The 27,782-nt window shown below is 41.0% G+C and overlaps 2 protein-coding genes across 3 annotated transcripts; one reads left to right on the forward strand and one right to left on the reverse strand.

The window, feature by feature from the left end:
- Positions 1-1,075: 1,075 nt before the first annotated feature.
- MYNN (myoneurin) lies at positions 1,076-16,450 on the reverse strand. Of its 2 annotated transcripts, XR_014026548.1 has the most exons (9): positions 16,408-16,450; positions 14,659-14,958; positions 12,774-13,576; positions 9,963-10,122; positions 9,692-9,870; positions 9,340-9,423; positions 9,090-9,176; positions 1,950-5,114; positions 1,076-1,909 (listed from the first exon to the last, which is right to left on the reverse strand). XR_014026548.1 is itself a non-coding variant. In XM_081328633.1 (8 exons), the coding sequence occupies exons 2-8, from the start codon at positions 14,922-14,924 to the stop codon at positions 4,855-4,857; spliced, it is 1,839 nt and encodes a 612-aa protein (XP_081184759.1). In that variant the 5' UTR covers positions 14,925-14,958; positions 16,408-16,450; the 3' UTR covers positions 1,076-4,854. The 2 variants fall into 2 exon arrangements, 1 of the variants encoding a protein (XP_081184759.1); XM_081328633.1 differs by having other exon boundaries at positions 1,076-5,114.
- Positions 16,451-22,318: 5,868 nt separating this feature from the next.
- ACTRT3 (actin related protein T3) lies at positions 22,319-27,008 on the forward strand (the record flags this gene model as incomplete). Its single annotated transcript, XM_081330106.1, has 2 exons — positions 22,319-22,521; positions 26,090-27,008. 2 exons carry the CDS (start codon positions 22,319-22,321, stop codon positions 27,006-27,008), a joined length of 1,122 nt encoding a protein of 373 aa, XP_081186232.1.
- Between the last annotated feature and the right edge of the window lie 774 nt (positions 27,009-27,782).

Here is a 27,782-nt window from a genome sequence, read left to right on the forward strand (position 1 = left end):
AAATGATATATTTAAAGGCATTTTCCTGAATCGCAGCTTCACAGAAGTATGAAACAGTAAGGTGTAAAGCACATGTATTGTGTTCCTAATCCTCCTCAAAACTGATGTATACTTCTAAGTATTCTTCAGTTAGATTGGATGTCATAATGAGCTTGAGAGGGAAGGCTTCATCAAATTGAGGCGTTAAGACTAAAAAGAGCAACTCTTCTGCAATCTTACTTCTATTGGTATAATTTGTGCTTCTTAAGTACATAGGTAGTATATACTTAAGTATATAGGTAGTCCTTAACATATGACCACAATGGGACCTGAATTTCCTTGACTAAGTGATGTCATTAAGAGAGTTACACCTGATTTTATGACCCTTGTAGCATGGGGGCTAAGCGAATCTTGTTAATTTATTTGTAAATTGTTACTTGAATCTGGCTTCCCCCACCGACTTTCAGCTTGTTGGTAGAATGGCAAACGATGATCCCATGATTCGGGATACTCCCACCATCATAAATAATGCAGGTTGCCAAGCATCCAAGTTATAATCATGTGACGGCAGGAATGCCGCACATGCGTGCTAGTCGTTTCCAACTCTAGGGGCCGGTGCTCATCTCCATTTCAAAGCCGAAGAGCCAGTGCTTGTCCAAGGACATCTCTGTGGTCATGTGGCCGGCATGACTAGACACCAAAGGCGCACGGAACGCTGTTACCTTCCCACCGTAGTGGTCCCTATTTTTCTACTTGCATTTTTACGTGCTTTCGAACTGCTAGGTTGGCAGAAGCTGGGACGAGTAACAGGTGCTCACTCTGTTACATGGCACTCGGGATTCAACCCGCCAAACTGTCGACCTTCTGATCGACAAGCTCAGCTAACCCACTGAGCCACCATGTCCCTTTGGCACGGCTACAGATGCAGTTAAAAGAAGCCCATTAACATCCCAAACCACCCAGGATTTTATCCTAAAATCCTTGCTTGGTTTGTTTCATGTTTAGGTCACTGATCATTCTGGAATGAGGCTTTTTCAAGTCATTCTTCTGTGTCTCTTTGTATCCCAAGCAACAATAGGAGGGCAGAGCCCAGAAGTGTTACAAAACCAGTTTATTCAAATCTAACATTAAAATATTGCAACCTATGTACGTATACCCTCAGAGGGATGTACAAAAACACATACACACACACCCATGAACAAAAAAGATTTGTAAATACGCGGGGAAAATATTTCAGAAATAATTTAAACTGGAGGGGGGTAAGTCAGAAAAGTCTTCAGAATGCCCACAATTGTGCGACTGTCATGTGGCAAAAATTACATTCTCATCCAAGAGCTCAACATACAGATGAAGAAAAGGTCTGAACATCTCTTTTCTTCATGAAGGCAGCATTCCACATCAGCATCAAAACCTCTGTTTAATGGTTGGTGAATCACAGCAAGTAACTGGTCATCAACCGGAAGGTTAGTGTAAGTCCAAAATGCAGTTGGCTCTTCCTTTCATCTCCCCCCACAAACCAGTGGGGGAAGCTTTATGCACAAAATGTAGCGCACCCCTTTTTGTGACATAATCCCTATGGCATCCAGCAAATCCTTGCAACTAGTACTTTAATACCAGCAGAAACCATGATTTGTGAAAAAGATATTACTCAACTGTCCAAATTTTCCAAGTATCACAGTAGAAACTTCAAACTGGAAAAAAAGGTTGTATATTCAGTTATTGCTGCAATAATTTTCAGCTCTCCCAGAGCCTATTGTAGTGTATAAGATAAAAATGGTCTTTTAAAAAATTGCTTCATGTACAAACCACAAACCGTAGAAATGGAAAAAATATATATATAAATATTAAATAGTCAAATACAATCCAATAAAAACCCCTGGGGCAAGATTTTTGGAATTCTGAAACAATATTCAAGAGTGACCCAAATCATCTGTTTTCCCTAGAAGGTAGTTTACAATGACATTACAAACAAGTGTGTCCAAAAAAGTATCTTCATACACTTTTCAGATTTTGTTTTGTGCTAACAGAAGCTTGGTATCACCAGCACTAAGGAAACTTATACCACAAAAGTCAGGTTGTGTATCAGAAAAATATCTATCAGAAGAAAAAATAACCAGGTTCTCTCCATCTTCAAAAATATGGGAAGTGGTTGCCAAACCTCACAGAGATAAGCCTCCTCTTCCTCTTCCTTAAACTGTAACTCCTAAACGAATCTAACATTGCTAATTATGTTCTTGGGTACTGGGGGGAGGAAACAGGTACCAAAGCCACTTGGCTTTGGGTTGATGTTCCTTAGGACAGCAATTTGGCTGCTGTTACTAAGAGCAAAATCCTTCTTATTTTTTGAGGATTCAGGAGTAGATTATTGGATTTACCAAGCAAGCACATCAGGCTAAGAACATGGTTCCTAAAATCAGAATTACCGAGTCTCTAGCTCTCCTGGTCCTGAAAAATGCACGGAGATGCCTTGTAAACTCTTCTCTTTTTCTAGGTCTTACTCGTGCCAAATGTCTGCGCAATGATATTCACATCCAATGGCAACGTTCATCCTTCGCATACAGTTCTAAAAACTCCCAGATTTAATAATTGGGATACAGCTCTGTTACCACACAGCAGACCTTTTAAAGACCTCTTGCCTATAGGAACTGGAGGGCAAAATGTATTGGTTCCTTTAAAATTATGCAACGTAAGGAATACAGTTCATTCTGTCTGAATCTGGATTTCTAGTTACTGGTTTATATTTAGTTTTGCACATAATACCATACACCTACGTAAGCCTAAGTGGGTACTACAAATCTTACCCAAATGAGAATTCGAATTTGATACAGTTGTCAGAGAGAGGTTAGGGTTAGTGCTAAAACTACTATACACTTAATAAACGTACTTTTTCTTATGACACAATGAATTTGGATTTGTTGCATTGAATAAATTTGTAAAAGAATGGAATCCTATTCAAACATTTCTCCACCTCTTTCAATATTCCTGGCTTGTATTTCCTAAGGTCTACAAAGAAAAAATAAGAAAAGTGAGCGGAATGGTACAGCTAAGTTTTCCTTTTTTTTTTGTTTCTTAGGAGTTTGAACGTAACTTCACATGTTTTAAGTTCATACTCTGTTTAATATCAACTTATCAGCCCTTTTTTTAAACATGTTACTTATCAGCAATTCCTTAAGAGCGCCTCCTAGTCAAAACGTGAAGACAGAATTCTAAATAAACTGCATCTTTGGCTGAAACTAGCAGGTTAATTCTTTTACAATGCAGAGCTCCTTAAAGCACATATATATTTTGGCAAGGAGTGGCTGAAAAAAATAGTTGGCCACTTGGCACCTCCTCACAGAAACACTTGGTATTGCTAAACGAAAAACCTAACTGCCAACAAGAGCTAAAAAAAGATTTGCCATTTTTCACTCTTCTGTGGAAATGGGAAGGAACAACTTCTAGAGCTTGCGTTGAATTTCAACTGGAAGGGAATTGCTTTTTAAGGAAAAAAAAGAAAAGAACCCAACATGCCTTTAGCAGTATGGAAACGATCAGTGTGGATAATATATAGTGTTTGGGGCAGTTCCTGTTGCGCAAAGATTTTATAATCCATCAGAAAGGACAGATCAGAATTCAGCTATGTATTTAGAAACTGATTTGGTATGCATAAACCACTCAAAATTTTAAACTAGGTGAGCACAAATATGTCCACAGCAGCGATCAAATCGTTTGCCAGAGAAAAGATGGATTATAAAATAAATTTCTTCTTCCAGCCTCTTCATTTTTCTGATAGCTGCGGAGGAAATAAAATTCTTTTTCTACAACGAACAAGACAGAACAAACGAACGATCTTCTCAGAAAGCTACTAACTTTTGCGAGAATACTGATAAACCAGAAGAGCTTTTCTTAAATCTGTAACCAAGCCATTCCAAATTTTTCAAGCCCGGGATATCTGAAACTGGAAACAAAAGTCCTGGGACCAAGTAATCGGACTGTCTAAATCCGAATAGAATAGGTAGCAAGTCAGGAAAAAAAAATACTTTGGGTGATTCTAGCTTTGAATTTTACCCCTCAGACCTGAAATCTGACTTCAGGGACATCATAATTATATTACTCATTATCGATGGAGCCGACATATAGCAGAATCACTGATAATAACTTATCAGGATATTTAGCTGATATAGGCAACTTTGCAAATTTCTCTTTATAGACAAGAAATTCATCTGGTGGTCTACATAGTAATCACTGTTGCAGCTTTCTATATCCAATGACTTAATCCCTCATTCGGATGTATCTCTGCTTCTGGAGAAACAGCATCTTCTTCAGATACCATCCTCTGTCCCAAGATCCTAACTGTCCATGAGGAGAAAAGTTGACATCTTGGAAATGGGACAACTCCCCCATCTTTTGCCCACTGGTATCCAGTTGTATCTGCAACACTCCATGGAACAAACTGGGCAGCTGGCTGCACCTACAGTATATTGCCTGTTTTTAGAGTTGGTTTAGTTATGGTTGGGTTTGTTTACTTCAAAAGCTAAGTCATTTAGAATTTAAAAAGACTCCTCAATGTTTTTAGTTTGAATACCTTGGCTTACTTTTTGCATGAACACTGAAGTATCTTCCCCATATTAAAATGGTTGAGAATTCTTAAGGCAGATGTTGAAGAAAAAGAAAAGATATATATATATATATTATCTCCTAGAAAATGCAATCTTGATTCTTTCAGGTGAAAATACACAATCTTTGTTCTAGAGTTAACAAAATATTAGAGAAAAGCTGAATTCAAAGCAAAGATGCATCACTCAAAGTCCCTAGTCTGAGATGAAATCTAGCTTACCCACAGCAACTTTTGAGAAGAGATGCTTGCATTCCTAGAGTTTTCACCACTCGCAGTTGTCAGTACAGTTGTTGGAGGAAAATAAACTGAGGTTCTGAATATCCTGTGATGGTAGATCTCAGGAGTGTGTCGGATGGGGGGGACTGACCGTCCGTGACAGGCAGCAATACCTGGTGGTCCTCTGTTCCGATGGGCAGAGGCAGTATGTCTGAAGGCTTCACATCAGCAGACTCCAGCAAAAGGCTTTTCTCACTTGGAATTGAATCTTGCTCGCTGAAGGAAGGGTCAAGTGCAATGGAATCCAAAGGATACTCGGGATCTGAAAAGTCAAACAAAACTGAAGAATTACTCTCGAAATTAAAGAGCTATTTAATTTATACCATGTAATATAGGCCCAAGGAACATTAGATTTATATTTATTTTATATTTATATATTTATAAATAGTATATATAGAGATATATAGATAGATATAGATATAGATATAGATGAGATAGATAGATAGATAGATAGATAGATAGATAGATAGATAGATAGATAGATAGATAGATAGATAGATAAATTATTTAATTTTTAATTTAATTTAATTTAATTTATATACCGCCCTTTCCCGAAGGACTCAGGGCGGTTTACAGGGTATAATTTTTAAAACATTAATACAAAAATTAAGACCAATTTAAAAAGATTAAACTAAGTCCCTGCAACATGTAAAACCCCAGTTAAAACCCCAATTAAAACTCAAAACCCCAATTAAAATTATGGGTGGTTAAGAAGTTTTGATACACACACACACTCACATGCGCGCACACACATACACACACACTGACTCCTGTTTTTCCTTCTGGGGCTGCTGGTTAGGATATTTTGAAGGGCCCAGCAACCCCAGAAGAAAAACAAGTGTGTGCGTGTGCGCGCGTGTGTGTATCAAACTTCTTAACCACCCATCTCCCTCACAGAGGAGCTCTGACAGGTGTACAATTTAATCAACACCATAAAACATTTCAACCAACTAATTTAAGATTAAAAATTTAAAAATGTAAAACAGCCTTATAAAACTGCAAGAGACGGGAGAGATCGAAGATGGGGAGACTAAGAGTTGTTAATACAGGCCGGAGGAGGGGTTCTCCTGGCAAGGCTACACAGCTAGGTTTTGAGCTCTTTGTGGAAAGCCAATCCTCAAAGAATTGCTCACTACAATGAAAACCTGACAGGAGGAAGAGTGCCGCTGGGAGGGCAGGCAGGTGTCTTGCTCGGCTGTGGCTTGGGGGGCACTTTTTTCAGTGCTACTGTAACTTCGAACAGTCACTGTTGTAAGTCGAGGACTACCTGTACTTCATTACTTTTTTCCTTTTTTTTTGGTCATCAAGTTTTTGACACCTCGCTAGGTGACTGGTGGTACTCGGATGTTGCCATATCCTAAAAGTGGTACAATGGGTAAAAAAGTTGAAAAGCCCTGTTCTAGATCTTCATAAAAAATTCCAACTGAAACTATGGTTACATCTGTCTATATGTTGTGAAATTAAAGAATTTTCATCATGCAAACTAGAAACACAAGTCTACGGAGAAACCACCCATGCTAACCAGATGCTCCACTACCAAAGCAACAACCCAACTCCCACAAGAGAAGCTGTGTGAGCCCAAAACACACTGCAGCAACCCAGAACAGCAGAAAAAGGAAAGAAGAGCATCTACACAACATATTCTAACAAAATAGATACCCATGCAACTTTATCAAAAAGTCCCTGACCACTCAACCCAATGCAGCACAGCCAACACAAACCCTAAAAAGAATTACACTGCCACACATCAAGAATATCTCAGAAACCACCATCTGACTCTTACAAACACATGGAATCAGCATAGCACACAGGCCAACTAAAGCCCTTAGAAATATCCTAAGCAGACCAAACGACCCAGCAACCTGAGAAGAAAAAAACAGGAGTCATCTGCAGTGTAAGGACTGCAACAACCACTATGTAGGACAAACAGGCAGAAGATTGGCAAAACGCATCCACAAACATCAACTAGCAGTCAGAAGACATGATGGAAATTCTTTAATTTCAAAACATATAGACAGATTTAATCATAGTCTCAATTGGGAAAATATGAACATCCAAGACTAAGCCAACTCCAAAAACGCCAGGGAATTTCTAGAAGCCTGGCATTCTGACAAATCAGCCATCAATGGACACACAGACATTAATAACGTCTATAGACTATGCAAAAGAGACTATCACCCAGCCCAAAAAAGAACAAAAAGACCCAAGCACCTCTCCACCAGTCATCAGCTCTCAGATCAGTGTAGATTAACTCCAAGGTCAACTTCCGACCAACAATCAAGTAAGCAATGCCTCACTCAAGAAACTGACAAAGATGCCAACAGCAAATAACCCAGCCAAAGAATCTCTAAGCCAACCCCCACCAACACTGATAGGCAAGCCACTAGAACAGTGGTGGTGAACCTATGGCACGCGTGCCAGAGGCGGCACACAGAGCCCTTTCTGTTGGCACGCCCGCCGCCGCCACCAGCTGCCCGGAGGTCCATCAGGCCTCCACTGCTGCCTGGAGCAGGAGCCCCGCCCAGCACAAAGGAGGCAAAGCGGCCAAGTAGCAAGCTCGAGTAGAGATGGTAGAGCAGAGGTCAGCAACCATTGATTGGTGGACTGGAAGAAAAGGGAGGGGGAAGCATTTTACATGCGTGCGCGTGCACACGAGGCCACGAGCATGCACGCGCTGCAAATGGGGCGGGGCTAGCGCCTGCGTGATACTCACTAGCCCTGCCCCGTTCTTGCGTGGTGCAGCACCTTGCAGCACAGTGGCCCATTTTTGCGCCCCTGGTTTTTGCATGCCAGAGGCAGCACTGCCCCCCCCTGGCCGAGGGCACCATAATGCTGATGTGCCCCTGGCACTTTGCAATAAATAAGCGGGTTTTGGGTTGCGGTTTGGGCACTCGGTCTCTAAAAGGTTCACCATCACTGCATTAGAATATAAACTGACAGCACACGGCACCCCTTACCAGTACTGGTGATGTTACCTAGTTTGGGTAATGAAACATCTGCAAGAAAACAAGCTCAGAGAGCACCAAGAACCCCTGAGCTACAAATATTCTCTTTTATTAGCAAACTAATACTTTCCAGCTCATAGGCTTTTATCTATTTAGGGCAGTGATCCACAATCTTTCCGGCTCTGCGGACTGGCGGGGAGGAGGGGGAGGGGAAGGGGGAAGGGAATGGTTACACGCAAGTGTCTGGTGAGACATGCGCTCGCCCGCCGCTTCCATGGCCCAGTTCCAAATGAGCCAAGGCTCAGCAGTGGGCCACAGCCTGGGGGTTGGGGATCCCTGATTTAGGGCAATGCACTGTGAATTTCAGATAAAACTAGAGTTTGAAATTCACATTTGGTTTTTAAGGATTCCAGCAAAGGTCTATCCACTGATGACTTGAGATCCTCAGTTTCATGAAATAATTGCAAAGAGGTGGCAGGAAGATTAAAAAAAAAAACTTTTAAAGCAGTATACCTGAAAAGCAGTAACATCTTTGCAGATATATTAATAAGCCTTCAAACGTCTGTATCTAAATACTACCTAATCATATTATTGTCTTCTGGAACAACCACAACACCCAGAAAGGTACCCAAGGACCCATATTGTAGCTGAGGGGTGGGTGGGCAGCAGGAACATGTCTGACACAGATATCACCTTCAATCTTCCAAGTATTTGATTGTAATATTACAACCAGTACTGGAATAATGGATTTTTGTACGAATAAAAGAAAAGACACAAAATTAGTTTTTACAAATTACTTGAGATTCAGCCCTGCATTAAAAAAAAAAAAGCTAATAATGACTAACCTACACAAACGGGACAGAGGGGAAAAAAATCTTTTCAACTAAAGCAAAGCAGTACTGAAAACATGACGCAATACCGTTAATATTTTCCTGCCCTTTTTTCTTTTCCTGGTTCCAGTTTCTTTTCTTGGTTTTCTTTTGACATTTTATGCAGGGATAGATTAGCAACAGAGAATGTCAGGACGTCATTAAAAAAAATCCAGCATTTTTTACTTTGTTAGCTTAGAGGACTGATACACAGATTTCTCTAAATAAATGCTTTGATATTCTAGGCCAGGGGTAGGCAACCTCGGCTCTTTTATGACTCATGGACTTCAACTCCCAGAATTCCTGAGTCAGCTATGCTGACTCAGGAATTCTGGGAGTTGAAGTCCATGAGTCATAAAAGAGTCGAGGTTGTCTACCCGTTCTAGGCTATACAAGCATTAGGTATTAAAAGTGACCACTTACCCGAATGAACTTTCAATTTGTGTTTCTTTAGGTTCTTGATATCTGTATAGGAATTTCCACACAGTTCACAGATGAAGGGTCTTTCGCCTTAAAACAAAATTTATAGTCAGACTCACCAAATTCCAATATAGATATTTCAAGAGGAAGGGGGATGAAATCACCACTTAGCAAATGAGCAGTAGTGTAGCATTAAGCAACATTTCATGCATAAGTAATGAATTTGCTAGGAGTCTCATGTCTAAGATTTCACCTGTATGAGAGCGGAAGTGTTTGTTAAGTTCTCCTGAAGAAATGAAGCTTTTGCCACAAATGCCACATATATAAGGTTTCTCTCCTGCAGGGAAAATAAAGTGATTTAAGTTATCAGAAAACAAAGTCTTTCACCTACAGTCTAGTGTAGGCAGCATAGTCTATTTATGATACATAGAACGGTCTTAATCAGACACCTGGTCTCCAAACGTTTTAGTCTGATATACTTTGCTAGTGAGTGCCAAAGACACACGAAGCAATGTTTGCCTTGCGAAATCATGCCTTCAGCTTCCATTTTTAATAGCTCCATCAGCCCTGTAAAGTCTCCCCTAATTCATTTATTTCAGGATTACCTGTATGTTTTCTTGAGTGAGTGATGAGTGAACTTGAAACTGCAAAAGTTTTCCCACAGGTATCGCAGACGTAAGGCTTTTCTCCTGTGTGTCGTCGCACATGGTAAGTCAACGTGCTTGCTTGTGCAAATCGCTGCCCACATCGATCACAGACATATGGCTTCTCTCCACTGTGTTTCCTAAGGTTAAAAAAAGTAAAACATACTATCACTGCACCAGTGGCTTTTCAGCAAACATTTAGCCACATTTCAGGTCATGCTCATTCACTCACCTAGCATGGATTTTTAGATTACTTGAAGTTGCAAATTGCAGATTGCAGGCGTCACATTTGTACGGTTTCTCCTCTCCATGATGCATTCGGCTATGGAAAACAAGCTGGCATTTTTGAACAAAACCTTTGTCACAAAGTTCACATTTGTATGGCTTTTCACCTGCAAAGGGAATTAAGATGTTCCTTTAGCAATGCCTTCTAAAGGGATTTCCCCCCCCCCCATTTTGGACAAAAAGGAGTTGTGGACAAAGACAGGGAGATATGGCTGAATTTCAGAGAGTGGGCAGGACCCCATCTGGTGGCATCATTCAGACCCTAGCAGAGGTCCATCTCTTTGGCTGGTAACCCTCTTTATTCCAAAAATAACAGCACTTTGAACTAGATGCAATGGAGAGATGTTTTTCCTGATTCTCCAAAATCATTTAGCTGTAACTGCCCATGTAATGCTGGAAAACCTTTTGCCACAAATCAACCCCTTAGCAAATGTTCGGGAGTTCTAGGTATTGTCTTTCTGCTTAATTAAGGCTTGAACATTTTCAGATGTTGTTTATTCCACTGAGTCTTGGAATGATTACACATTTGATAGGAAAGAAGAGGTAGGTCGTGTGTGTGTGTGTGTGTGTGTTCCTTTCACGATTTCACAATTGTTTATCAAGTCAGATTTGACATTCCAAGTTTATGTATGTATTCATTACATACATACGCCATCCATCTCACTATCAAGCAACTCTGTGTGGCTTATAACATCATAAATAGCAGTATAAAACAAACAGAAGGTTAAAAACATTGACCATTAAAAGTTGCATAAACGTAAAAGTTGCACCGTTTACTACAAAGACAATTCAGAGCACCAGTTTATTTATTCATTAGTTCTAGTTCTTTCGTATGGCGAAAATACTGTTTAGAAAGATATGGCTTAATTATCACATAACCCTCACCAAAAAACAACAACAAAACAACCCAATGGAAGGAACTGTGACAAGCTCACACTACTACTTACAAAGATGACTTTAAATACTGCACACAGGAGCCTCATACTACAGCTTCCATAGCCTACCAGAAAAGGTTTGTGTGTGGGAGGGGGGGTGGGGGGGGAAACTGTTGTGGATTTTCTTTTGCAGTGATCAGTCTAAAGAAGTCCTTTTCTGGTGAAGTGGTAGCTACTGGTTTACAGCCAATGTGATACTAAAGCAAAATGATTTTTCTCACCTCTCCTTCCTCCTAGCTGGTCTTCAGCTTTCAGATTTAGATTCTGGGCATCTATCCAGCTAGCACCTGACATGTCTTTCTAGCCAAGCAACTTGGATCTTGGAGGTCTTCCTAAAACACCGTCTGTGAGAAATGAAGCCTTCTTTGCCAGTCCTTCAGTTCACGGAGCGCTAAGAAGGCCATTACTGTATTCCTTTTCTGTCGTTTCGCTTAAGCCTCCCCCCCACTTCCCTTGCCAGTTGCTACCGGTATCACGACTGGGAGACAACTGCTCGGGAGCAAGTTCGGCAGGACCAATATAAGAGCTCTCTGTATTTTTTTCCTATTTTATCACTCTCTTTTAACTGCTAGCTGCTGTGACTTTGGCTGATTTGATGCCTGAGCTGGTTTGGTGGCTGCTGCTTGGACTAGATCTGGTGCTGGCACTTAAAGTCGCTCTTCTTCCCGTTGGAGAGAGTTTGCCAGCTGCCAAAACCAAGCAGAACAGGAGGCTTTCTCCTTGACGGAGCAGACTGGTTACTCACACCAGTCAAACTCTTTGGAATTATGACCTCTCCTTCAATGGGGTCAATCTTTCTGGTATCACCACCACCTCTTTAAAACTTCAGCTGCTGCTTTAAAGCCCAGCAGTCAGACTACGCTTTGGAGCCTGGTTGCTTCCTCCTTATCAAGCCCCACAACATAAAATGTAGGTACTCCTATCTTCACTGAGTCTTCAGTTTTCTTCCCAAGCCCCTGCCTCAGTCTTCTGAAGCATTCTTCCACTACGCCCCCCCCCCCCAAATCTTCAGCTACCACTATGTCATGATATGCCATCAACACACCATCACCCAGTTGCCACCCCAACTTCTCTGGAATTAGCCTTTTTAAAGCCTTTCTGCCTCAAGCATGCCCTGTTCAGGTAAATGTTTATGTAGAAGTAAAGGGTGACACCACAGGGCGACACAATGCTTTCACTCAACTCTCTAACTCCCTAACGTTCTCTAACATTTTTACAGTTATGGCAAAAACAAACTTACTGCTTACATCAAAGTAGGTCTACACTGTCAACCAGAACTTGTGCACCAGCAACCAGAAACCATTTTATTTAAAAAGATCTGGCAGAAGCTCTATGTTTTTGTAATGCATTGTGGGGCATTTTTTTTTTTGCTTTACTTTTCCTTTACTTACTTGAAAGCACTTTTACAATGTCCCTGCCTGAATAGTTTCTGGCAAGGAAGAAGGGATGCAAATTTTATACAAAGGGTAGAATAAGGCTACAGCTCACAAATCAGTAGACCTGTATCAAGACAAATAGATCTACTCTGAAAATGCCCAGGACTGAGCTTTCCTCCTACAAACTGCATTTTGTAAAACTTTCTATCTCTCCTTGCAGTTTATGGAAGAAAGACATACTGATATTTCTAGTTTCGTTTGATAGGATATACCTGCTTCCTTGAAAATAATAATAATAATCTGAAGATGAAGAATGTTACTGAATTCTACTTATATTATTATAACTGACCACAAGCTGGCAAAGGGGAAGAATTTATTTCAAAGATGGGTGACCTTTCCTGCCCATTGTGACAAGAAGTAATCTCCAAACCCAAACAGAGCGCCTACCTGTGTGAGTTCTTACATGCGTTTTCAGCTGGTTGCACTGTGTAAACGCCTTGCCGCAGAGCTGGCACACATACGGTTTGACTCCCTTGTGAATCCGCATGTGCCGTCTCAGGCTACTAGATTCAGAAAATACCTTCCCACATATGTTACACACCGGCTTGGCCTTGGGGTATTTCTGATCCAGGTCTTCTCCAGAGCTCTCCAACTGATAGGAGTTCTTATCACTGCTAATGTTAGATAAGCAGTGCTCTTTCAGAGCACAATTTTGATGCGGTTTGCCCTTCTTTGGCTTCACAGTCATAGTCTGCCCAAGGATTTCTTGAGCAGCAAAAGTTTCACTCTCTACCACAGAGGCAAGCTGCAATTCAGAATTATCACCTCCTTGAGCAGCCTGTTCTGTTATCTCGGTGGCCAATTTATTTGCATCCAAAAACATCTCCATGGCAGAGTTTTCTGCAACATCACCTGGATATTGTACTGGCTTGCTTGGTGGGGGCTTGGGGGAACTGAAGGCCTTTTTCCGTTTTTTGGGTTGAACTGTTTTTTTCCCCAAGGCTGCTGTTAAGACTGGAGATTGAGCTATATCCACTGAAGGGGCATCTGATTTCTCGTGGTTATTGTAGTCACGAAGTGTTAGCAGGCAAGTCTGTTGGTTCAATGCAATATTCCCAGTGATACTAGAAGTTTCTGTAGAAGAAGGATTAGCGATAAAAGCAAAGTCTTCCATTTTTATTTTACACTTAGTGACTACTTCCTCCACTTTAAGATAGTCGGCAGCCTGGTGAATTTCTTTAACATTCCAACTGCAAGAAAAAAAGTACCATATGAAGAAAATTGGTGGTCTTAAAAATGCATAAATATTAAATTGAGCAAACTGATACAATTTTTAAACAAGATTTTAAAAATCTACATCAGAAATTAGGCTTATAACATGCTTCCTTTTCCTCTTTTGAAAGGCCATTAAATCACAAAAATAAGCATCAGCCTTAAAGTTATGTCACTGCTATGTAATCCCATTATACCAATCAACTCATCTGAACTATGCAGTCTAATTTACTGTTATTCAGATGAACCAAATATGATTTTGGACCTTAGCTGACATACAGTCTGAGACAACAGACCACATTAAAAACATGGTAAATATTAAGACACAGGATCCAATGCTTAGATGGGCCACTGGGCAAATTCTAAACCTGAAAATATTGAAGTCAGTTTAGTGCACAAAAATGTGCTGAATAGAAAATAATTACCAACAAAATTTATATTTCACCAAGTGATACTAACTGAATTATTCCTTCAGTCACCTCTGTGAGAGGTAGAGTGATGTAGTGATTCAAATATTAGGACTAGAAGTGGGGGGATTCAATTTCTATCTACTCTCAGTCATGGAAGATCATCAGGGGACTTCAGACTGCCTCCCATAGTGGTCTTTGTGAGGACAAGTAGGAGGAGCAAGTACTATTGTTGGCTTCTTCTGTTCAAAGACAGGCTGTAAATCTAACATCTAAATACATAACAAGAGATATCAGGTCTAATCCCTTGTAACAAGCTGTTGTCATACAATCTGTTAAGCTGTTGCTTGTTAGGACACTTGAATCAAAAGACATTTTCTCCCAACTTCCTTAATACTGATTTTTTTAAATACACCAACTCTTATAACAAAGGATTTTGTACCATGAAGAGCTTGCAAATTGGATTAAACTAATTGTTATGTAACATTGCACATCACCTTGTATACACTAGTTTCCTCTTCTGTTCCTGACTGATTTATTTCTGTGACATCTTAACTTACATTGTAATTTATACCTTAAGCAAGAACATTCTATTTACCGGTAGTTCTCTGTCTAGTATTTCCTTTAAACACTAAAAAAATCTCCAGCCATACCTATCAAGGTTTAAATCTCCTGTGTATATGAATTCCAAAAGTTTCTGAAATCCATCAGCCTTCACTTGATTCTGATCCAGAAATATATTACTCTCTGAAGTATCTCTGTAAATAGCCCAAAAGTATTCGCTAAAAGATGCAAGAACATTTCGATGAGCTTTGAACTGGAATTCACCAATAATGATGGTGCAGTCACAAAGAAAGCCCACTTCACGTTGCCTGTTCAGACTTTCCAGTAGGTGCTCACAATGATGGGAACACTGCATTTTGCGTAATGAGGCACAGTTTCTTCCCTTTGGCCTGAGAAGAAAAACAAATATATAAGCATTGGGGCCCCTAGCTCCAGCAGAATAAAAGGAATAACACAAACCTCGTTCAAAGATTTGTCTCCATTTACTATTTTTCTATTATTAAGACAACAAAATCTAATTATTATGAAGAAAAGCAAAATGCTCAGGCAAAACTAAAACTATTTCATTCGCCAAATACAACATCCCCACAGGTGCTGTAGCCCACAAAAACATTTGCTGGGAAAAGATGTTCTAGACAGTATGAGTATTCCCTTTCCAAAATAAGCAAATTTAAATCACATCAAAAAGGTAGCAGGTTAAACGTTGTTTAGAACGCAATGAGAGATTTTGAAAACTGGACTCTTTGGTTGCCAACCAGAGACTGAATAGGATGAGTACCTTATTAAGACTTCCTGCATCATCAGAGCAGGTTTTCCCCACAACCCCAGGCATATTTGGCAGAATGAATTCAAGAGGCCAAACTTAAGGCTGTATCTCAGTTGCAGAGCTCAACTGAGAATCTTCCTATTTTATGCAAAGGGTATTATATCACTGCCTTTATGTAGGGATCCAGATACAAAAGGGCAAAATGTGATTTGGACTGCCAGTTAGCACATGGACCATCTGCATTCCCCCAAAGGCACCTTTAGTTTTTTGGTGTTCTTAACAAGAGATCTATACAGGCGACCTATTTATTAAATTTACTGCCCATCCATCTTATCACAGGGTAACTCTGGATGGCTTACAATATTAAAAAAAAGATAAAGCTATACAAATAAAATGCTACAAAAATAGGATATGCAACCCTAGCTAACAGATGGGGGAGGGAGCAGAATGAGCAGGAGGAAAGGTGGGATTGTGTTATTCATCTAATCAATCTATATGGAGTGGAAAGTTAGAGCAGGGACTGGAGAGACCCAGATTTTCAAGGGCCTCACTGGGTGATTTGGGCTCAGTCGCCCTTCCTCTCCCGAACTTCCCCCTAAGGCTATTAAGGGGTTACCCCCTGTGCAACTGCATGGAGTCCCTGAGGAGACTGATGCCTTTCCTAATATAACTAATACATTGAGGGGGAGGCGGGGATGATGGGGTTTGGGGGCAATGTTGCAGAGGGCAACTCCTGGAGGAAAACCCCTCTGCAAGAGCAGAACAGAAACTGGCACCGGCATATTTTCAGCTTTCCTTTTTGCCCGAGGAGTTGGCTGAGGAGGGAAGAGCTCCTCTGGTCCAAATTTGATCTCCCCAACTGCCGGTTCGCTCCAGCCACACACGCCCGCCGGCTGGGCTACCTCCCACCCACTTCTTCTCCTCGGTCCTTCGGACTTCTCTGCAGCAAACCCGGGTATTCCTTCTCCTTCCCCTCCCCCCCCCGCCATCCAGCCCAAATGGTTCCGTCCTAGCCCGCTTCCTTTCCCCCCCCCCACCATCTCCTTCACAATTACTAACTAGGCAAACACACCTGGCAGGGGTGGCAACGCGAGAGCGGAAGCCTCTTCCGCTCAGGGCGCCATTTTGGGATGACGCTATTGGCTCCGCCTCCTTGGTTGATGGCGGTTCAAGGCTCACTTCCGTTTCGCGGAACAATTCCAGCCACGAAAGAGTGGCGGGATGGCTGCGGTTGAAATCGGGGCGGAGCTTAATTACGTAAGGGAATGGGCCTTTCCACAGGATAAACTACGTTTCCCATGATGTCTAGCGCCATAAATTACTAATTTTTAGGAAGTGCGAATGACTTCGTAGAAAAATATGGCCGGAGTTGTAATTGTCATGGGACAAAGGGGAAATTAAGTATAATGTATTAAGATTCATTGGAATGTCTATGGTACATCTAGAAAGGGGAACGCGCATTAGTCATAGGTACATAAAACCATTATTCTTACTTTTCGGCCGCCAAGTCGAAAAAAAAAGTAATAAACAGTTATTTCCAAACCGCACGGTTGCAATATTAGAACGCTGCAAGGTTTTTTTTTTTATAAAAGTTATCCTTTTTTTAAAAAAAAAGTTATTCTTCCTAGCCGTTGGGACCATGTGTAGTAAATATTAAAAGCAGATTTATTGCAACAAGTTATTTATTTGAGGGAAAGTCCACTGTTAAGCAATTTCTGTCCATTATAAATTACTTTTGAAAGAACATTGAATAATTAAACAATCCCCACGTGTCTAATTTGGATCGAATAAATTTGGAGATTAAAATATGTTTCCGCCCGGTTTCGAACCGGGGACCTTTCGCGTGTTAGGCGAACGTGATAACCACTACACTACGGAAACCACCATGTCTAATGCCTTGAAATGACTTTTCTTATGCCTTTACTTTTACTATGCCTATACATCCTCAAACAGAATTCGAATACAGCAATCAACAGTGAAACCAAATATTGAATCACAACAAATCCTAACTAAAATATAGATACTGCGGTCCCAAATGAAAGCTTCCTCCATCAAGTCTTGCTGCTACACATTTATAGGATAATGATACCTAATCGGGTAATGAAACGTCTGCAAGCAAACAAATCATGTCAAACACCAAAGATACCATAGTTCAACCCTGAACGACATATATTCACTATTATAGAATAATTAACAATTATAATTACAAAATAATTATAATTGTCTTCATTTTCTTTTCTTAAAAATCAAATTACTTATGACTTGATAAAAAAGGGATTAACTTATTTTGTCACTCATTGAGGCAATTGTTGACAATTATTTATTTATTTATTTATTTATTTTATTGGATTTATATACCGCCCTTTCCCGAAGGACTCAGGGCGGTTTACAGGGTATTTAAAACAAGGAATACAAAAGTTAAAAACAATTAAAAAATTACCTCAATCCCTGAAAAAAAATAAAAACCCCAATTAAAATTAAAATTCTCAGCCTGGGCCAGAGAGCTCAAAGAGCCAGGTCTTCAGGTCCTGGCGAAATGAATGGAGGTCGGGGGCAGTCCTGAGCTCCACGGGCAGCTGGTTCCAGAGGGCAGGCGCACCCACTGAGAAGGCCCTCCCCCTGGGTGTTATCCGCCGGCAATCTTTTACCACCGGCACCCTGAGAAGACCCTCCCTGTGGGAGCGCACTGGACGAAGGGAACTTGATGCTGGCAGCAGGTGTTCCCTCAGATATCCCGGACCCAAGCCATTTAGGGCTTTATAGGTCATCACCAGCACCTTGAATCTCACCCGGAGGGCAACCGGGAGCCAATGCAGCTTGCGGAGTAGAGGTGTTACATGGGAGTATCGGGAAACCCCCATCACAACTCGCGCGGCCGCATTCTGCACCAGCTGAAGCCTCTGAGTGGTCCTCAAGGGCAGCCCCATGTAGAGAGCGTTGCAGTAGTCTAAACGGGAGGTCACGAGCGCATGAGTGACTGTGCGTAGGGCATCTCGGTCCAGATAGGGTCGCAACTGGCGCACCAGGCGAACCTGGGCAAAAGCCCCCCTGGTCACGGCTCCTATATGATCTTCAAAATTGAGCCGTGAATCCAGGAGGACGCCCAAGTTGCGAGCCCTATCAACGGGGGGGTAACACCTCACCCCCCCATCATTAAAGGTGGAATGGTCTGGTTAACCCGAGATGCTGATATGCACTGCCACTCAGTCTTGGCAGGATTGAGACGAAGCCTGTTTCTCCCCATCCAGACCTGGACCGCCTCCAGGCAACGGGACATCACGGCGAGGGCATCGCTGAGTTGGTTCGGGGTGGAAAGAAAAAGTTGGGTATCATCAGCGTACTGATGATACCCCACCCCGAAACCACGAATGATCTCACCCAGTGGCTTCATGTAGATGTTGAACAGGAGGGGCGAGAGAACCGACCCCTGAGGAACTCCACAAGCGAGAGACCTCGGGGTGGATCTCTGCCTTCCCGTCAACACCGACTGCGAGCGGCCCAGGAGATAGCAGGAGAACCACCGTAAAACGGTGCCTCCCACTCCCAGCCCCCTGAGACGCTGCAGTAGGATACCATGGTCGATGGTATCAAAAGCCACTGAGAGATCTAATAGGACTAGGACAGAGGAATAACCCCTGTCCCGAGCCCGCCAGAGATCATTCACCAGTATATTAAAACAGTATAAAAATAAACTAAATTGGTAGGGTCATTATATTCTCCAAGACCCTATCTAATTAATTTCAGAAAAGGATGTTCAGGTATGCCTTATAATCACATTTAAGTGAGAGTGAATATCAAGTTGAATACTGTGGGATTTCAGGAGTGAGCAAGTAACCAGCATTGGATTAAATGCAGATTGTTCCTTTCTCTCACAGAAGGAATAAAATTACTATCACATCCTTATTTCCACTTGATTTCCAGCTGAGATCATTTGAATGTTAAGATAACATCTGCACTATAGAAACTTGCACACATTCTCCTTTCTGAAGTGCAGTTAGTTGGGCTTTTTATTTCCTAATAAATAGATACTTTAATTATCTGTAACTATCACACAGTACCTGGTCCTTCAAAATCATAATCATAATCATAATAGTAGTAGTAGTAGCAGTAGTAGTAGTAAGTAAGTAAGTAAGTAAGTAAGTAAGTAGGAAGGGACCTTGGAGGTCATCTAGTCCAACCCCCTGCTCAGGCAGGAAACCTATACCATTTCAGGTAAACTTACACAAACACAACTTTGTGGCAGGTGCTCCTCTCCCTCTTCAAACTTGTGGGAGTGGAAACCTTGTGCCACATTTGGCAGAAGGCATAGTTTCAATCTTGCATTAAAAAATCTTGGATTGTTTCCTACAATAGCATTGTAAGAAGTAAAAAAAATTGTGCCAATGTGAAAGATATTATAATTCCCAATGACTGAGCTGAGACTTAAAGATGATAGTACATAATATTCATTAGGATCATTCATATGACATATTTGTTGTCAAATTATTTTGCTGCACAATTAATCCAGTTTTCTTGGTCCATGTGGTATACTGAACTGAAAACTCACCCCAAGAACCAAGCTCCTACAATACTCTGGGCTAAAAGATGGTTTGAAGCAGGGGTCTTCAAACCTGGTCCTTTTATGACTTGTGGACTTCAACTCCCAAAATTCCTCAGCCAGGCACCCTGGTTTAAAGCTATGGATATGACTGCAAATTTGCAGTCACTTACTTGGGAGTAAATCCCATTGGCTTCAGTGGGGTTTGCTTCTGATTAAATTTGGGATGGGGAGCTAATGAGTTCTAGATGCCTGTTACTGTAGCTGCGATAGACACTGCTATAATTTCAAAAATTTGGAAAGCTACAGTTTTCTCCTTCCTGATGTATAGGATTCCAATGAACAGTCATTGCAAATTGATTGAAGGGTCCCGAGTGGGAAAAAAGAGAGTATTTTTACAGACTTACTACCCCAGTTTTAAGTGGTGAAATGTTTCAGGCATGTTAGTACTTGCTTACCATTCTTTGTCTTTTAAATGGAAAGATCATTACATTTCTTTTTTTTCAAGCTGGAAGAAGATTGTTTGAGTGATGACATTTCAATAATCTGTTTATATGGAGCTATAGACTAAACATAAGATGAGGAATTTGCTGTATTTACATATTGCTGCCCTAGGCGCATGAAATACTTTTTCCAGGAAGAGAAGATAGTTTTGGCCACTTCCTCAATCCCTGCTCAGGCTTCTTAAACATTCCCCATGCCATTCTCTTGCCATTGTCTTTCTCAAAAACTAAATAAAAACCCACTGGAATTCTTTTCTTGGTTTGTTATATCAGCAAACTTATTTGACCAGTTGATCTTCAATCAAAACAGACAATTCCCTTTTCATCAGTTCTTAAGAGAACTTTGCTTCAAGGTGCAAGAAAGCTGTACTTTGAAGTCTTTTTCACCAAACCCTGGAACCCATAACAATTGGCTGTTGGTGGCTCAGTGGGTTAGGACGCTGAGCTTGTCGATCTGAAGGTCGGCAGTTTGGCGGCTCGAATCCCGAGTGCCGTGTAGCAGAGTGAGCGCCTGTTACTCGTCCCAGCTTCTGCCAACCTAGCAGTTCGAAAGCACGTAAAAATGCAAGTAGAAAAATAGGGACCACTACGGTGGGAAGGTAACAGCGTTCCGTGCGCCTTTGGCGTCTAGTCATGCCGGCCACATGACCACGGAGACGTCCTCGGACAAGCGCTGGCTCTTCGGCTTTGAAACGGAGATGAGCACCGGCCCCTAGAGTCGGAAACGACTAGCATGCATGTGCGGGGGAACCTTTACCTTTACCTTTACATGCAGATTGGGAATTGTCATTCCAGTGCAAAACTGAAGGACTGGAGACTAGGAAAAGCAGATGTATTTCTTTTACTCCCCAAACTTATCAGGGAGATGATTATTGGGATAATGAAAAATATCTGCTTCCCAGAAAAATAAAGTGCTTACAAAGAAGGTGCCACAGATCTAGCAACCTGGTTGTCAACCAAGTATTTTATTAAATATAGAGTCCTATTCCAATGAGAAACAAGTGGGTGAGATCCAAGCTCAATTTTGTTTTTGTTATTCTCAGCAACACTTGGGCTGCAATTTCTGAAAGCAGCAATGATGTGAGGGCAGCTTCCCAACTGGGCTTAGAAGCCTGTGAGAATTGGAACCAGTCAGAGGAAGGCCAGATATGTCTCAAAAAGTCAAGACAGCAGTTCTGATGCATTTTATTTATTTTCAGTGCAGGTTGGCTCATTTAAGTAATTCTAAGTAATTTTCCTTTTTCTGTTCCATTATCTTTGTTTGTTGGTTGATCTGTTTACAGATATTGGCTAATTTCTATACATAAATTTCCTAGATTCATCCCTCCCTTAGTACTTGTCTTGTTTCAATTATTAAAATAAAAACCATTCTTATCCAATATTAGGTTTTCATCAACACTGCACACTCCGCAATCTCTTGGGCTCAGGGGAAACCAGGGCTGAGTATTAACAATTTTAGTCCTGGGAAAGAGGGATATTCTGTTCAGCCCCAGGGTAAAAGGAAGGCCCCTCCCCGTTAAAAAAAAATCTGCCCCGGATGGTTCATGCTTAATCACCCTAGTGAGAAGCTGGAATCCTTGGAATGGGAAGTGTCAGTTTGTATCATGTGTCCATGCCTTTGGTCAAATTTAAGCAGTTTCCTATTTAAATTACATGTTCCCTAAGAGAAAAGAGTAACCATAATTGGACAGTTCTTGAAGCAAGAAACAGACTTCACTAAAGAATGCGGAGAAAACAGACTCGCTGAATTCATCCTATCTTATCCAAACACCTATTCAAGGCCTTACAAAGCTTTGCTCAGAAGGTATCATAGCAACATGGAGGTCACAATAGCCCGAACAACACCTGTCTGGACAGATTATTAGCCTTAATCTTTCCCCAATATAAGACAGGCCCACTGAGGGTCACATGCTCTGTGCAGGAACAGGAACCATCAACAAGGGATGGGTGAGCTACCACCAGCTATAGTTTTAGACAATGGCTCAGGCCTGCTCAAGGCTGGTGTTGCTGGAGATAAGGAACCACGTGTCATCTTTACCAACTTGATAGGCCGTGCCAAGGCCAAGTCTGTAATGCTTGGTGCTGGCCAGAAGGATTTCTACATTGGCGATGAAGCACAAGCCAAGCGAGGGATCCTCTCCCTCAGGTGCTTAGCAAACACAGGGGAATGGAAACCATAGAGGATAAGTAAGAGTTTAGCTGGTCTGAAAACCATGTTAAAACTATTTACTTAGGGATGGGAATGACTTCAGAAAAAGGAATCTTAGGAATTAAAGGTTGGAATGATGATTTAAGAGAAGATGAAATTTACATGAACATAATTTTAGGCCAGGTCAATGGCGTTTATAGTACCACAATGGAAAAGGGCTATTCTGGACAACAGAAAGTCAGTTTGATAGATTAAGGCATTCTGTGATGATTGACAGTGAGTTCTGGTATTGATTCATGTAACTGGATATTAACTCAATAATAGGCAGCAATTGGCAATCTTTCAGGTTGGTCATGCTGGTTGTACGTATTGTTGGTTGGAGTTCAATGTCTGGAAAGGCATATGTTGTCCATCCAGGTGCTATTAAAAGGAACTAGAGGTACCTATGCTGGTTTTTGGAAGGCAATGAAGAGTATTAGAAATTCTTCTCTACCCATAAGAATAAAACTCTGATTTTCCACTATACTACACTGACAAGGTCATCACAACTCAGTCTGTGAATGGGAAATCATTGGGAAATACCAGACTTAATATCAGAACCAAAAGAGCATAGGGCAGGGGTAGGCAACCTCGGCTCTTTTATGACTCATGGACTTCAACTCCCAGAATTCCTGAGCCGGCTGGCTCAGGAATTCTGGGAGTTGAAGTCCATGAGTCATAAAAGAGCCGAGGTTGCCTACCCCTGGCATAGGGGAAAACATCTTAGCTGAAAACAATGGCAAGCCATATCTTTATTGGTGTTTTCTCTAGAGAACATTAGATGAAGGAGACTTTAAAAAAATGTTTTTAAGAGAAGATGACTTTCCTCCAGATTGTAATCACTTCTCAAAATGGGAGGAGAGACTTACTTACTGGTGTACATCAAATTGAATTATTTATTGTAAAAGATTGCTCCCTTCCATCTTTGCTGTTACTATTCAGATATCCCAACTATGATGGCTATTTTTTTCTTATTTAATTTAACAACTATCATGTGTCTTTGTCATGATTTTGTATTAACATACCAAATGTTAAAAATAAAAATCAGCTTGGCTATGCTCTTAAAATATGCCCACCTATGTAAAAAGATGAGGTTCATTTGGAGTGTGGCACATTGTTTAATTAAGCATAACAATAGTTTAACTCTGCTAATTAGTTACTATAATAAAAACTATATGGTATGAATAATTACCCAGTCAATTCATTTCTTTAAATGGCCTAGTTTGCAAAAGATTCAGAAGTAAAGACAAAATATCCATAGTGAAGAGATGGTGGGGAGGGGGAGAATCAAATAGATTATTTTGTCTGCCAAATTAGGTGCAATTGATTCTGGAAATGTTATTATCCATATCTATATCTATATAGATACACACACACACAGAGACACACACATACACAGTGCAGAAATAGAAAGAAAAGGGGGAGAGATTGTAGCAGGTAATGGAGCAAAGGAAGAGTTCAAAACTTTTTTGTAATAGGTTAATCATGATCCACGTTGGGTATCAAAGTCAATATGATAACTTTTAGAGAAGCTAACTTTTATTGTCATTTTTTTACTGTGAGCACACTGGTCCACATTAAAAATGAAATTCTGTTGCCTGCTCTCAAAAATGTATATATCTACCATATATGTATATATCTATCCTATACATGTATATATATACCCTATACATAACACACATATACACGTGCTATATAAATACATATATATTTATACCTACACCCATACATATAAATACATTATAAATATTAATCATTGTCCATTTTGAATACATAGCAGAAAGAAGAAATGTAAGGGTTCACAAGGTTGATACTACGGAAAAAAACTATGACTGAATCTAGATCAGGGCTTTTCAACCTTTTCACCCATTGTACCACTTTTAGGATATGGCAACATCTGAGTACCACCAGTCACCTAGCAAGGCGCCAAAACTTGACTACTGAAAAAAAGGAAAAAAGTGATGAAGTACAGGTAGTCCTCGACTTAAAACAGTTTGCTTAGTGACTGTTCAAAGTTACAATGGCACTGAAAAAAGTGCCCCCCCAAGCCACGGCCAACCAAGACACTTGCCTGCCCGCCCGGCGGCGCTCTTCCTCCTGTCCGAGGTTTTCATTGTTGTGAGCATTTCTGTTGAGGATTGGCAGCGTGGGTGGGGTGAGGGGGTGTTTGGTTTTTATTCCCCCCCCCCCGTCTGCTGGGTGGTTGCAGCAGGTTTTGGTCACTTCACATGATCCTGGGTCACTGTGACCATCATAAATATGAATCAGTTGCCAAGCATCTGAATGTAAATCACAAGACCCTGGAGATGCTGCAACATTCCAGCTGATCGGTGCTTCTTCTGGGCTCAGCAGAAACACCAGGATCAGTGCCGAGCTCCATCTGGAGCCTGGGGCTGATCCTGGTGCTTTCGCTGAGCCCTGACAGCCCTGCAGCTCCAGCCGTCTCTCGCTCAGGCTTGTGCAGTGCTGCCACCATTTCAACTCATTCCCCTCCCCTGCTACCACTTTTCCAGGATGGTCGCGTACCACCTGCCAGGTGCCAATGTACCACAGGTGGTATCCGTACCACTGGTTGAAAAGCCCTGATCTAGATGTTCTGCTTCAGATACCACGAAGCCTCCACCCACAAACAAAACAGGTTGTGAAGAGCATGTGTAGCGTCCCAGACAATCCTGTGCATCTAAATATGCACATGTTGCCCATTACTGATCTACAGCAATTGATTTCACAAGGAACTTTCTACCCCCTGTTCTAATACATAAAAGTAAAGCAATTCAAAATATAATAGTTTGTTTTCAGTTTCTATATTTAAAATGTTAGTGCAGGGCCTCTTTCTACTAGGAGCAACTTCACCCCACAAAGACTATTGATAACATTCCATGTATATGTATTCCATAAAGATTTAAATGTGTTGTTCAACCCTTAGTCTGCTCTAACTTGAAAAACGTTAGGAATAGCAATTAAAACTCTGACCAATGATTACGAGCCCCAGGTGCCATTCTCCAGTTAACCAAGGAGCACCATGGATGACTCTTGGCCAATCATTAGTTCTCAGCCCAGCTTATCTGAGAAAGTTATGAGAATTCAGATGGAAAAGAAACGACTCTACACATATCATCCCAAATTTCTATACAATGAAATGAGGAATATACATCTAACAAAAATATAAACAGAGTGTAACTAATATTAAACTACTACAGTATCCTTTCTTCGACAGAAGAACATTCTATGTTATAAACTGGGATCCATGAAAACTAAAGATATTTGAACTGAGAAGCGTTGACATGGAAACATGTCCTTCGTGAATTTTTAGAACTTTGTCTGCCCCCTCTCCAGTTCATCAAGTTTTAGATATATGCATGCTTGTATGTATGCATGCTTGTATGTAGATATGCATGCTTGTATGTAGATAGCACAAGCTATACATCAGTATTAATTAAACAATCCAATAGGTTCCCTAGATGTTTTCACAATATGTTGTAAGGTAATGTCCTCACTTTCTTTAATTCTCATTTATATTCAACAGATATCCAGTAGAACATGGCATTGTCACTTCCTGGCCAGACATGGAGAAAATATGGAAGCATACTTATGAGAATGAACTGAGATTAAACTCCAGCACAAGACCCGCACTGATCACCGAGGCACCACTTAACCCATTATCCAATCGTGAACAAATGACGAGGTTGCTCTTTGAAAAATTTGAAGTTCCAGCCCTCTATGTGGCCATTCAGGCTGTGTTGGCCCTCTACGCTGCAGGTCTCACAACAGGTTGTGTGATGGATTCTGGGGATGGGGTCACTCATACTGTCCCAATCTTTGAAGGCTACTGCTTGCCTCATGCTGTTCTCCGACTTGACCTGGCAGGCCGGGATCTTACAGATTATTTAATGAGGATCCTGAGAGAAAGTGGCATTGCCTTAGTGAGCACAGCTGAAAGGGAAATTGTGAGGATCATCAAGGAGGCCTTGTGTTATGTGTGCTTAAACCCTGAAGAAGAAATGGCTAAACAACCTACTGCAATAGAGAAAACATGGAAATTGCCTGATGGTCAGATTATCAGAATCCACAATCAATTGTTCCGCTGCCCAGAGACCCTCTTTCGTCCATCTAACATTGGCATGGAAGCACCGGGAATCGATAAACTCTTATTCAATACCATCATGAAATGTGACATTGACTTAAGGACCACTCTGTATGCCAATATCCTTCTTTCTGGTGGTTCCAGTCTTTTTCCTGGGATTGCAGACCGCTTGACTAAGGAGCTGATTCGCATGGCTCCCAAAGACACTGAAGTCCTGGTCCAAGCACCTCCTGACAGGAAGATCTCAGTGTGGATGGGAGGATCCATTCTTGCTTCTCTCTCAGCCTTTCAGGAGATGTGGATTTCCAAGGAAGAATATGCTGAAGTTGGGCCTAACATAGTACACAGGAAATGCTTCTAGATTCCTGTTGCACTGAAACATTTTTATTTAAAAAGCTGTGAAAAGAACATCATGAAACACTTGGTGAGATTTATTGCCTCACCTATTTGAAAGACAAATAAAGGTAACAATTCCATGCCTGCTTCCTTAGGCTATATGTCTGTAAATATCCTATAATACCATGATTGCTTCAAATGTATTTTCCTTGTATATATAGGCTGGGTCATACAAGATACTAAACTTAGGGTAACAAATATGTTGTATTCATACAAATAAACCATACTATAGCATAGCATGATAGCCTTGTTTATGCCACATGTTTGCACAACACACTGAACCACAAATTAACCAACCCCCTTAAGTTTCTAACATACTGTGTGAATCTTGATAAAACATGTACACTTGTAGTTTAAAACATGTGATCCTCAATTCAACAGAAGACTTCCATTTTGTAAAGAAATATTTGAACATTCTAATTTTACAAAAAACCACGCAGCTTGGAACTGCCTACAATATATTCTTAGACACTACTTTAACAATTCCTAGGTCCTTATTTAAATTTTGATTTTTTAAGTTTCCTCCACTTACATTACTCATGTAACCAAGGATACCATGGCCAATGGTATTGAAACCACTATTCTGGCTCTATCGCAGATAATCAACTAGCATAAACAACACTGTCTAAGGCAGGAAAAGGCACTGCCTTTTAAAAACAAATAAAATATCCCTAAAACAATAGTAGTAGTCTAGTGTAATATAAAGAATGTGTTCTGCTTCTTGTTCCTGGGGAACCCA

The sequence above is a fragment of the Vipera berus genome, assembly GCF_964194415.1.
Source record: "Vipera berus genome assembly, chromosome: 5".
Lineage (NCBI taxonomy): Eukaryota > Metazoa > Chordata > Lepidosauria > Squamata > Viperidae > Vipera > Vipera berus.

Coding starts and splice junctions, on each gene's coding strand:
- MYNN (XM_081328633.1), bottom strand. CDS start 14,924: ATGCAGTGTTCCCATCATTGTGAGCACCTACTGGAAAGTCTGAACAGG. Junction 9,177..9,339: donor ACACTTCCGCTCTCATACAG/GTGAAATCTTAG, acceptor TTTTGTTTTAAG/GCGAAAGACCCTTCATCTGT. Junction 5,115..9,089: donor CAAATTGAAAGTTCATTCGG/GTAAGTGGTCAC, acceptor TTGACTTTTCAG/ATCCCGAGTATCCTTTGGAT.